This window comes from Canis lupus, chromosome 7 (genome assembly GCF_048164855.1).
Source record: "Canis lupus baileyi chromosome 7, mCanLup2.hap1, whole genome shotgun sequence".
NCBI classification, from domain to species: domain Eukaryota; kingdom Metazoa; phylum Chordata; class Mammalia; order Carnivora; family Canidae; genus Canis; species Canis lupus.
The window spans coordinates 59,738,170-59,751,354 of NC_132844.1; the positions used below are offsets into that span (position 1 = coordinate 59,738,170).

The 13,185-nt window shown below is 35.8% G+C and overlaps 1 protein-coding gene across 1 annotated transcript in view; it reads right to left on the reverse strand.

Moving 5' to 3' along the window:
- Nucleotides 1-3,970: 3,970 nt before the first annotated feature.
- The window catches only part of CDC5L (cell division cycle 5 like), a 43,230-nt gene continuing 34,015 nt past the window's right edge, over nucleotides 3,971-13,185 (reverse strand). The window contains exons 15-16 of the mRNA XM_072832821.1: nucleotides 5,151-5,363; nucleotides 3,971-4,404 (exon numbers count right to left, since the gene is read on the reverse strand). Coding sequence (XP_072688922.1) covers nucleotides 4,300-4,404; nucleotides 5,151-5,363 — 318 coding nt within the window. The 3' untranslated portion in view covers nucleotides 3,971-4,299. The remainder of the gene's footprint in view (nucleotides 4,405-5,150; nucleotides 5,364-13,185) is intronic.

Here is a 13,185-nt window from a genome sequence, read left to right on the forward strand (position 1 = left end):
CAGCAAGACATGCTGTTTAGAAACAAAAAAATTATATAAAAGTTAAAAAAAAAACTTATCAAGCAAATACAAACAAAAAAAGAATATTTCAATCTCAAAGAGGTAAATTTCAAAGCAAAAGTATAAAGGAGAAAAAGAATAACTTTGTAGACTAGTAAGTCTTCTTATGACCCTTAAGAGACCTAAGGATTTACATACTAAAAACAGTATCAAAATATAGGAAGCAAAAGCTCTAGACAAGATGAAATTGAGAAAAAGAACTATCTAGAAAACTTTAAGACAACACTATTAGTCTATGTAGTTTACACCCCAAAATAAGAAAATATAATTCTAGTGGTTGAGTGAATGTCCATCTCTGTCCCACACGAACAATAAAGCTTCACTTAAAACATCCAATGTTTTTTTTTTTTAAATGCTGGGCCCCAAAACCTCAATTCTAAAAAGCAGAAACTACAGAAGACATATTTCTTTGCTACAATGTAAAAATGCTACAAGTAGCAACAATTAAAAAAAAAAAAAAAAAAGCCAACCACACAGAAATTTTTAAATATTCTTATTTAACCAAAATTTTAAAACACAATGATAAACTACTTGGAAAACAAGACTCAACAATGTAGCTGGGATGTGAACATATTTGAAATTAGAGATAATCAAAACCCTTCATTAGTATACAAATAAAAACAAAAATTAAACATCAGACTCAAAAAGTTACAAGGCAAAAAACTCTACAGAAAACAAAAGAAATACATATAAATGAGAAATTAATATATTTCAAAACAAATCACAAGTGGTAAATCCAAACACCAGGTTTTTCTGAAGGGAAAAAGATTACCTTTAACAAGTCAAATCAAGAAAAAAAATAAGGAATGGTAAAACTAAAGTCAATTTCTTATAACTTAGAAGTAGCAAACTTAATATAGATTTCTTACTCTCTATTAAAATTCTCTGCAAATAAGTGAGTTAAATTTCAACAAAATTAAGTTTTCAGGAAAAAGTATAAATTACTTAAATCTAGCAAATAGCACAAAAGGAGAAATACATTTTAAAACAAAATTTTAAAATCAAATTTAAAGATACTTGAATTTAAAAACAGATAACACAGTTGCAGAAGAAATTATCAAGAAATTACTTCCCAAAAAGGGGAGTAACTTTCAATTCAAAAGTTTCATGAAAGCAATCCTTCAATCTTTAATGGAACAAATCACTCCACTGATATAACTGTTCGATGCAAAGAAAAATATACAGTTATCCTATCGACCTTATACAGCTAGCAAAATCTCTATGTCAAAAATTAGACTGGGACACCTAGGCAGCTCAGTAGGGTGAGCATCCGACTCTTGATCTCAGCTCAGGTCTTGACTTCAGGGTTGCGAGTTCAATCTCTGCATTTGGGCTTGACACTGGGTGCGGAGCCTACTTCAAAAAAAAAAAAAAAAAGACAACAGCCCAAAAGACTAAATTCACTTACATAAAAATGCAATTTTCCTGAATAACCTATTAGCAAATCAAATTTTATAGGGCCAATAGGCAGTCACATTTTAGGAGACATGCATCGCAGAACATCACATACTTCACAACTAATTTTCCCAGAAAAAGAGATATAAAAATAGGGAGGATAAAATGGTTGGACAGCGTATGTCTACACTTGCTGTTATGCTACTTTTTCTTTGGAGACTGTGTTTTCTTATCTCAGCATTATTTCTAATATTTCAAAGAGGAGATCTCACTCATGCTGGTGTTTTTATTGGCTCTATATCATATTTAATTTCTGTCCCAAAGTTGCTGAGACTTAAACATGCTTTTCAACACTAGTTTTAACACGACCACATAATGAATGCCTGTAGGAGAATAAGATAAATGTGAATGTGGAAACAGTTACCAAAATCACACTCGAGAGTGCTGCTGGTAAGGAACCCTGGGTTTTATGGGGTACAAAGATGATGGCAGAGCTGTTTACCAGTTATAGCTGCACTAGTATGTGCATTACTTCAAATTTTGAAAACAAAGTGAATCTACATTATTAGGTCAACAATTCTAAATCCATATGATTCAAGTCTACAAAGAAGCAAGTAAAATGTAAATCTTACAAAAAAAAATTTTTGTAATTATTCTACTTGACTCCAGGGTTTCAAATATGGTTTAACACTGGAAGATCTATTGATATGTCATCAACAAATTAAATGGGGGGGGGGGGGGACGGACCTGTGATCATCATCTTAAGAGATATCCAAAAAGCATGTGCAACAAAATTCCAGAGCCAATCCTGATTCAGATTCTTTAGAAACTAAAAAAGGGGAGATTATTTCCTTTCTAGATAAAGAATAACTCAAAACAGCCAGCCACAAAGTAAAATACTATGGACATTCCCATTAAAATCAGAAACAAAACATCTACCATCATCACTCTTATTTAACACTGTTCTAAACATTTCTAACTGCCAACAAAACATGCAACAAAAATTAAACTAGAAGAAACACTATCATAATTCACAGATATCAAAGTGTTTTCTAGAAAACTCATGCGAAATTACCAAAAAAAGTACTAGAATTCAGTCACTAGATACTAGAAAAATATATAGTCTGATGAGACTACAGAATTACCACCACTCAAATCTTTGCACCTGTCCCCACCAGGACTGCCTCTGTCTTGGTTTGAGAGTATTACTGTTTGCCTGAATTCCCACTTCATGTTCCTCAACTAACTGCCTTCCCTGTCTTCAGCCTGATGAGACTTTATACAATGTTTCTAAACCAACTCTAATCATGTCATTCCTTTGCTCAGAATTTTCTCATAGCTTCCCATAATAGAATAAAATCCCTATTTCTTACCAAGGCCTTATAAATATGCCCCTAATCTATACCTAGGCCTTACTCAGATGCCATCCTTGACACTTTAGCTACATTGTCGTCCTTTCTATTCCTCAAATGCTCCAAAGGGGCTTTGTGCTAGTTCTTCTCTCTGCTGGCACTGCTCTTGAGTGGCACCAGAATAGCTCCTCCTAAGATGTTAATCACATCTTATCTTAAATGTTACCTCCTCAAAGAGCTCTTCTGACCATCCAGCCTAAAGTAGCTACCCAGTCACTATCTCCCATCACCCTATTTTAATTCCCTCTTTAGAATCAAAGTTCATGATCTGATACCATTTTCCTAGTATACTGAGTATCTCCTCCCACTAATGTCACCTCCATGACAGCAAGACGTTTTTAACTATCTCCAACACTTAAATGCCTAGCACATAAGAAGGGTCACTCAACAAATACCTGAATTTTAATCGCCTAAAATTCCCAATAGACTATAAGCACCACCAAAAAAGGAGTCCTATCACCACAACTCTGACACTGGGTATATAGTTAATAAATATCTGATGAATGAATGAATGAATCTTTCTTTCCCTCCTTTTAGTCCCTAGGATTCTTAAGATTGGGAAATTTGCCTGGTAAGTCCAACATATTGTTGTAGCCAACTAACAGAGGTCCCAAATGATTTTATGTGAATTATAAAGTCAGGTCTTCTCACTCCTACCTATTCCTCAAATTCTACACTAGCCTAATTAAGATAAACACAAAGCTTTAATAAGGCCCAACAGCCTTACTGAAATTAATCTTTAACATGCCTTTGTCAAAAAGACATTTACAAGAAAAGAATTGGTCAAAAAAAATTGAACCTTTTGAGTCCTAATCCATAAATTGTGTAAGTAGCTGAGCAGAGAAGAGACATGCCCTAAAGTTATACTGGAAAAAAAAAAAAACTGAGGTGTTAAAATGTTAAACTATCTTGTCAGTGTAATGAGAATGAGTACTCTATGCTAAAACTAACAAAGCCACAAAATGACTCCTCTTAAGGAATTAAGATACTGATTCGCCATTTTGATTACCCAAGAGTTACTCATTAAATATGACACAGAGGACATACTTGCTGTTTTGTGGGCACTCTAAGTATGTAATTACTTGAAACAAAAGGCTACACTCTCAATTTTTTATATTTTGTTTTTATTCAAGAGTTTACTCACAGGCAGCACTTTAAAATCAGGCTTTTAAAATTAAAGGCCAAAACTAAAAAAATTTTGCAAATATGACACTGCTAAAAGAATGATCGTCTTAATAATTTAAACCCTAAAATGTCCTGTGGAGTTAAAGTCTTTATACATAGACTGTGTAAGATCAATATCATTTAAAATAAACAACTGAAAAACCACAGATTTGGGCAAATTTGTCAATGAAGATAATCATCAGTTTCAGCCTTCCAGAGTATGAAAACCAGCAATTAATTCATCTTGTGACAGAATATAAACTATGCTTCAGAATTTGGACTTTAAAGTCTCTTTCTCCAGCAGCAAGTCAGCATATCTATGCTGAAGTTCTTTTTCTCTTTCCTGTTGTCGCTGAACATCTTCTTTCAGACACTTGAAGAGACAAAAATATTAAGTAATTATTTCATATGAAAGCACAGTGAAAATTAAAAATACCTTATCATCTTACAAACAGCTAAGCTAAGTCATGACTCTTAAGAGTGTAAGTATTCCCTCAGAGAAAGAAGTAACTACTTGTGCTATAAAAACTTGTACTGCAACCATTCTTTGGTCAAACGACTATCATCTTGATTTTAGCAGATTAAAATCTCTGCTGCCATCTCAAACAAACAGCCACTATTGTCCTATCAATACCCACAAGTGCACTTCAGTAAGCCCTGACTGCTCTTTATCTGATCAGTGACTATTATGCACACTTGGGAAATAAAGTTACATTAAATAGGGCCAAAGGAATTCCATGCTTTAGAATGACCAGCTATATTTCTAGCATCCTAAATTATAAAACAGACACTGGTTTAATGTACCTCAGAGAGCTATAAGAATGGGATGCAATTAAGTTTCAGGGGGACAAATCACAAGGGTTATTCTATTCCTCAGTGTATCGATATATAAACCAAAAATAAGTAAAGGAAAAGCCAGTGTATCCACCAAAGGCCTGGTCTATCCATCTATACACAGACAATTCTAGATAAGAAAGTCAAAAACTTCAGGCTCTCACTGAGAAAAGCCAGACAGTATCAACTTCAGAGGTAGACTGCACAGGAAAAAGAAAAAACAGAAAGCCCTGGTAATTCTTTGCAGTTCTCTTTTTAAGCAATGCTACAAGGCAATAATGTTACCTCTAGCCTCCGGGGAATAGCAGAATCTTCATGTTTCTTGAGTTCTTCAAAAGTGCGTAACTCCAAGTAAGCCTGCTCAATTTGGTCCCATAAGTCATTCAACTGTTTCATGAGCCCCATAGCACGAGATTGGTAACCCCCAAGCAAAATTTTCATCTTCTTCTCCATCTTTGCAGCTCTCTTGGCTTCCGTTGTCATGTGACCCCTGTTTATCTGGGGGTTGAGATAAGATCACATCAGTAGACTTGACAAAAGCAGGTTAAATAACAACTTAAAAAGGCACTGTTTACCTCCTCAAAGCAAAAGTACATTAGAATTTCATGTACTGTACCACAAAATTTGGCCTAAGAAGTATTTGTCTTGCACTAGAAAGGTTTCATAGTTTAGTCCCACATTATCTGTAATAACTTGATATATCTATAATATATATATAACAGTATCTATAACTTGACCCATGATTCAAGTTCAAAGCAAGCTTGAATTTCATAGTATAAGAAAACTAATCTCTACTCCTGAAAATAACTTCTGCTATCATTTTTTTAAGATTTATTTATTTATTCATGAAAGATAGAGAGAGAGAGAGAGAGAGAGGCAGAGACACAGGCAGAGGGAGAAGCAGGCTCCACACAGGGAGCCCGACATGGGAGGGACTCGATATCAGGTTTCCAGGATCAGGCCCTGGGCTGAATGAAGGTGGTGCTAAACCGCTGAGCCACCGGGGCTGCCCACTTCTGCTATCATTAATCTGCACTGATCTGGGGACTGGCAGAGACTCATCTTCACCATCTTTATCCCAAAAATGCACTTCTATACAGCATGATGACTACAACTAACACTATTGTATGATATAAAGAAATTTAAGAGAGTAAACCTTAAGATCACAAGAGGAAATTTTTTTCCTTTTTTTTTTCTTCTTTCTTCTCTTTATATTTTATCTATATGAGATGATGGATATTAACAGAATCTATCATGATAATCATTTTACAATACATGTAAATCAAACCATCATACTGAACATCCTATACAGTGATGTATATCAATTAATTTCTCAATAAAAGTAGGGAAAATGCACTTCTGTATTATACATCCAAGTACATTTTTAACAACTGAATAATGTCCAACTGATGAGCCATGCATGGTTGTAATCAAAATGTAACCCCCTTAAACAATAAAACTACTGGTTTATTTTTATAATGTTCTAATTCTAAGCTTGGCATAAAACTCATAAAGGAAAAGGAATGTCACATTTGGCAATGGAAAAAAGAGCTTTTGTTTTAAAAAAGTGAAGACACCATAAAATTGAGAGATGACAGTTTTCCTATTAAATATGTATACTGAGCTGGGCTCAGTATGGGCTCAGTATGGGCTGCCTACTCAACTCCTTCTGAAATTAGGGGAAAAGAATTCAAACTCCACAAAAGAGAAGAAGGACATTAACAAAAGCAAGATATCAACAAAATTCATGAACTCATGCAGGGCAGAGAATGCCCCAGTTGAGAGAGTCCAAGGAGAGGGGGCCAAGAAGGGAACAGGTGTGTAATGTAGAATCACAGTCACATAACACCTACTCTAGATGTATATTCTACATTCCACAATATAATCACTTTGTATTTTAAAGTAATCTGCAAATGCATGTATGTTTTCAACATACAATACTTAAAAAATTACATGGTCAGAGCCACAAAAAAATTAAATCTGCATTAATTTCTTAGGCGTGTCTGTTCTTTCCTCTCTCCCTCCCACAACTTACTTCCTCTCTCTCTCCATTCTCTCACCAACCCACCCCCATGCAAACTGATTCCATCAAGTGACTCCAACACTAGTTTGAAGATAATGTACACCCAAATGATAATCCATAATTCCTACTAGCATAACTATAAATGAGGAAGACAGCATGACAATACACATACCCTTTTTTTCTAAGATATTAAATGTAGAGGTACCAGAAATGGTACCATGGAAAAATACAGTCAAATGTAAAATAATTGATAGGAAAAACTGTACGTAAGTTTTTTTTCTTTAATTTAAGAATGGGGGCACCTGGGTAGCTCAGGCAGTTGGGCATCTGTCTTTAGCTTAGGCCATAACCCTGGAATCCTGGGATGGAGCCTCACATGGGGCTCCTTGCTCAGCAGGGAGTCTGCTTCACCCTCTCCCTCTGCCCCTCCCCCCTGCTTATTTTTTCTCTCTCTCTCTCTAATGGATAAATTTTTAAAAATTTTTAAGATTTTATGTATTTATTCATGAGACACACAGAAAGAGAGGCATAGACACAGGCAGAGGGAGACGCAGGCTCCATGCAAGGAGCCCGATGTGGTTCTCGAACCCAGTACCCCAGAATCACACCCTGAGACTAAGGCAGACAGACGCTCAACCACTGAGCCACCTAGGCATCTCTGGATAAATAAAATCTTTTAAAAAATTAAATTAAATAAAATAATTTAGGAATAATATAATCATGAAAACAAATAATACAGCTTTCCACAATAACAACTTTGAGGGCACATGAGTGGCTCAGATGACTGTCTGCCTTTGGCTCAGGTCATGTTCCTGAAGTCCTGTGATCGAGCCCTGAGTTGGACTCCCTGCTCAGCAGGGAGTCTGCTTCTCTCCCTCTCCCTCTGTGATTCACTCTACCTGTGCTTTCTTGCTCGCTCACATAAATTTTTTAAAAACTTAAAATTTTTTTTAATTTTTAAATCTTTCAAATAAGTAAAGAACTTTGAAATATCCACTTCAACGTATAACTTCTGATTTAAAAATAAACACGTCAATCACAATGCTTTATGGTTAAAATTTGTTAAGAACACCAAAAAGGGCAGCCCAGGTGACTCAGTGGTTTAGCACCGCCTTCAGCCCAGGACCTGATCCTGGAGACCCGGGACTGAGTCCCACGTCAGGCTCCCTGCACGGAGCCTGCTTCTCCCTCTGCCTGTGTCTCTGCCTCTCTCTGTGTGTCTCTCATGAATAAATAAATCTAAAAAAAAAAAACCACCAAAAAAATTTAATGTTCCTCAAAATATAAAGTATAGTTGACCCCTGACCCCTGTGTTGACTCAACACAGGTTTGAACTGCACAGGTCCACTTACACGGATTTTTTACGGTACAATACTGTAAATGTATTTTCTCTTCCTTATGCTTTAAAGAACATTTCTTTTTTCTAGCTTAATGTAAGAATATAGTATGCAATACATATACAACAGAGAATCTGTGTAAAATGACTGTTCATGTTGTCAGCAAGGTTTCCCAGTCAATGGCCCAGTAGGCCATTAATAGGTAAGGTTTGGGGGAGCCAAGTCATACGCAAGTTTTGAACTGAGTACAGGGTCAGTGCCTCTAACCCCTGTGATGTTCAAGGGTTAACTGCACACATCTACTGGAAAAGTAACACTTCATATATATATATCCATCTCCAGCTTAGTTCATTAAAAGTCAAAGTCAAATAAGCCTGTGGAGGAGGGAAAGAAGGAACATGTTGCATGTATATGCCTTGCCTTAAAAATGTGAGATGGATCCAAAATTAATTTAAATAAAGCCCCTTTAAAATCATTTTATAAAAGTTAGTAAGCTTGTATTCATCTGCAATTCATTTGAAGAATAAATCCATGAATAAATAATATCCTTTATAAAAGAGCCATTTTCCTCTAATAGGTAACAAATCAAAGTAAGTTCTATGGCAATGATATGTCTTTGAAGGAGACACTGTGCGAAGTCCTGCAGCACGTTAGAGTGGGGCAGTGAGTCACTCTTGCCACCCAGCACTGCCACCCTGCTGTTCTCAGTTGATACAAGTTATTTAACCTGTCTCCCTTTCCCCAACAGTAAAATGACAATCACTGCTAAAAGTTATTATGGGACTTAAATAAGATAATAAATGTAAAAGCCCTTAGCCTCCCAGTGATTAGCACAGAGGAAGCATCTAACAAATGTCAGTTCTGATTACAATTATGTTATACATACTAACAGTTTAACCATTTTGTTCTCCCCTCTCTAATGGACCAAGGGGCTAATGATATGGCTTTAAAACGTTTAATTCCAACTTTAATAAAAAATGACCCAGAATCCTTCCTGGAAATAAAGCAAGGAAAAACAGCTATTCCTTCTTTTATTTATTTATATTTTTTTATTTTTATTCCTTCTTTTAAAAGAGAGTTTTGCCTCTTGAGGACAACCATACCAAGTAATGAGTACTGGAACATGTCTTCTCAAGCCAGTGGTTTTCAACCCCAGCTAAACTTTAGAATTACCTGTAAAGCTTTTAGAATCTACCAGTACCAATAACCTAAACCCAAAGGCCCTTTAAATAGTGGACCTTGGTATTTTTTAAAGCCCCTAGATGATTCTACTAGGCAATCATGATGAAGAATCCAGTTTCAACCACTGTTATTACAGAAGCTAGGTATCAACTGTTTTCTCTGACCTAGACCCACCAAAAAGTCCTCACTCCCAGTAACAAGTGAACTGAATCAATGAGCTGCACTCAGTTCCTTATAAATCCAGTATGTGCTAAGACACTCTAATATGTGGATTCAAACAAACATTCCAAAACCCTGAACATTAACAGCACGGAATTTCAAATTAATATACATAGCACACTTTTTTTGAGAGAAAGCAAGTGTGAGAGGGGAGGAGACATGGAAGAGGGAGAGAATCTCAAGCAGACTCCCTGCTGAGCACTCCCTCTCACCACCCTGAGATCATGACCTGACCTGAAATCAAGAGTCAGTACTTAACTGAATGAGCCACCTAGGTGCCCCTACACATAGCACATTTTAAAAAACAGACATACAAATTTTCATTTTCATTGGTTAAGATAATTCAATTAGCTATATGCACTGTACTCCACTGACATTCAATTTCCAATTTGGTACAACAGCATAATACTTATGTTCTGAAAATGTTTATTACTCAGTCATCAAGGCACATTTAGAATGACTGGTACCTTGTAACTGGGGAGTACATCTCATACAGTTGAGTCATTTATGCTTCTCAAACTATCAAAGATTTTTTTTTTTTTTTTTTTTTTTAAATTTTTATTTATTTATGATAGTCACACAGAGAGAGAGAGGCAGAGACATAGGCAGAGGGAGAGGGAGAAGCAGGCTCCATGCACCGGGAGCCCGACGTGGGATTCGATCCCGGTCTATCAAAGATTTTAAAACTGCAAAGTTGCTAGCTACCATTTCATGCCAATAATTTTATTTAATTCAGCTCAAGCTTTATGTAAAATCTTCTGGCTCAAATATTATGCTAAGATTCCAAGCAAATATGGAAATAAATTATACAAAAATAATTAGGCACAGGCAAAAAAATTAATTTAGTCAAATAACTATGTAAATTTAGTCACTAAAAGTATAAGGAATTTTAACTCAGCTTTTAACATTCAATTTAAGCTCAGTTACCTTACAACTACCATCTGATCATTAAAACATAAAAGACGATGATTTGTACACTATGTAAAATGTGTATGTTCAACCTTCGCCTGCTCAATGCACTTAATCTTTAAGGTCTGGCTTTTTTCTAGCCAAGAAACCTCAAACATGAAATGCACATGCATTCATGGAACAGAACTGCCTTAAATTAGTCCAACTTCCCCACCTCACACTTACATACCACAGAAACATTAAAGTCCAACAGGGTATAAGACCTTATTGTTTAAAATACAAAAAAAAAAAAAAAAAAAAAATCAAGAGAAAAGAGACTGTGACTTAACCAAATTCATATTTCTAAGACTTTTTTTAAAAAATTAAGTATTAGCAATTGCCCTTCCTGAAGGACAACTTATTTTGAACAAAACAATATTGGCTTAAGGAGCTTGGTTGGTATGTTAGTGCTGAGTTACAAGAAGTTCTCAAAAGTTTTTTTTTCAAATTCTTATCTGTACTCAGAAATGCACTTCAAATTCTTAAATACTTTTTCATTTGTCACCAAACCTACCAAATACGGTTATAATGAAAGCTTATGCTTTAAATTTACATCAGCACAAAATTTCTAATAATCCTGAATAAAACTCACTATTAGAAAACTATAAACAAGAGAAAATTCAAGTAGAACACTTGATGTAAAGCTGACTATATCCAAAATGAAAGAGTAAAATTCAATTCAAAAGGGGAGATGAGGGATCCCTGGGTGGCGCAGCGGTTTAGCGCCTGCCTTTGGCCCAGGGCGTGATCCTGGAGACCCGGGATCGAATCCCACGTCGGCTCCCGGTGCATGGAGCCTGCTTCTCCCTCTGCCTGTGTCTCTGCCTCTCTCTCTCTCTCTCACTGTGTGCCTATCATAAATAAAAAATAAAAAATAAAAAAAAATTTAAAAAAAAAAAAAAAAAAAAACAAAAGGGGAGATGAGGGGATCCCCTGGGTGGCTCAGCGGTTTGGCACCTGCCTTTGGCCCAGGGCGTGATCCTAGAGTCCTGGGATCGAGTCCCGCATTGGGCTCCCTGCATCAAAGCCTGTGCCTGTGTTTCTGCCTATGTTTCTGCCTCTCTCTCTATCTCTCATGAATGAATGAATGAATGAATGAATGAAATGTAAAAAGGGGAGGGAATGAATAAAATTGTATCCACATATAAATGCGTAGGGACACCAAACTGACAAATTTCATGTACTGTACCGTAACTCAGTCTTATAACACAATGTTTGGAATTTGCTTCAAAATAATGGGAAAGGGAGAATAACATGGGAAACAAAGTGGCTGTGAGCTGATACTCCTAGCTGGATGATAACACTTGAGGACTCATTAATACTAATCCATATTAGGGTATATTTGAAAACTCCCAGAATAAAAGGTTCTATAAAATTCAAATTCAGTATCTACTGGAGATGCTATTTTGTTAAGACTGTATACCACAAACCATGAAATAATACGATGAAATATAAGAGACATCAAAATTTACAAGTATGTCAACAATTTCAACACACCAAAACGTATATATATCAAATGTTAAATTAAAATCCACAATTACATTAAAATCCATTTATAGTAACCAAAATCTGAGCCGTAAGCCTTACTCAACCTCTCTGCGAAAATCATCCCATGTCTCAAATTTCAGACAATCACCAAAATTTACAGAACAAAATCTCAGCCACCCTGTTGTGCAAGGTTAACAGTTACTTCTTGATATCTGAAAGTATCAAACCAAGTTTAATCCAATTTAGGTAACACTAAGGGTGATAACACACCTGAAGAGACATGGGAGAATTTCCATTCACAAAACCTTGCTAATTGCTAGGCACACCATATCTCATTTAATCTTAACAGTATCTCAAACTCTCACTTCCGGGAGATAAAAACAATTACCCGCCCAAATATCACAGGTAAGCAACTTAGAGGCTCAGCGAGGTTAAGTAACTGGCCCTGGGCCACACAGCCACTAAGTGAAGAAGCTCCGGAGTGTGTCCTAATTGAAAGTTCAACACATTAGGCCACACCACTACTAATAAACCACTACTGAACATCTGTCTTGCCTCAGCCCCTGCAATGCAAACATGCCTGAAGAAATTCAAGCTGTGGGTCTAAATGGCTTAATGCCATCAGACAGTTCCCTGAAAAACAAGTTATTCTAGACACCCATAAACAAGATCTTAATTAATGGATCTGTCCATCATTCTTTCCTTGATTGAGACATTAGCCTACAGGAAAAGCTTGGACTTTCCCCAGCTTATACTTTTAAATTCCTAATTCTTTTATTCTTAATAAGCTATAAAATTATAAGAAAACAAACATCTCTCAGAAAAATTTTACAGGGAAGAAAAGGTTATTTAACAACTTTTTAAGAAGCTGAGCAGAATATAACTAGTATATAATTACCTGAGGATTTCAGCAAAACTATTCTTTGCCACAACTTTATAGAAGAGAGCAAGTGATCAGGCTTTTTTAAAAATGTTATTTGTAATAATATACCATTAAGTTAACAAAGTAGTATACGGTGATTCCAATCCAGTTCTAAATACCTTCCTCCTTTCCTCCACGCGTGGATGCATCTGGTAATTTTTTCTATATGTAGTGATATACATACAAATACACACACACACA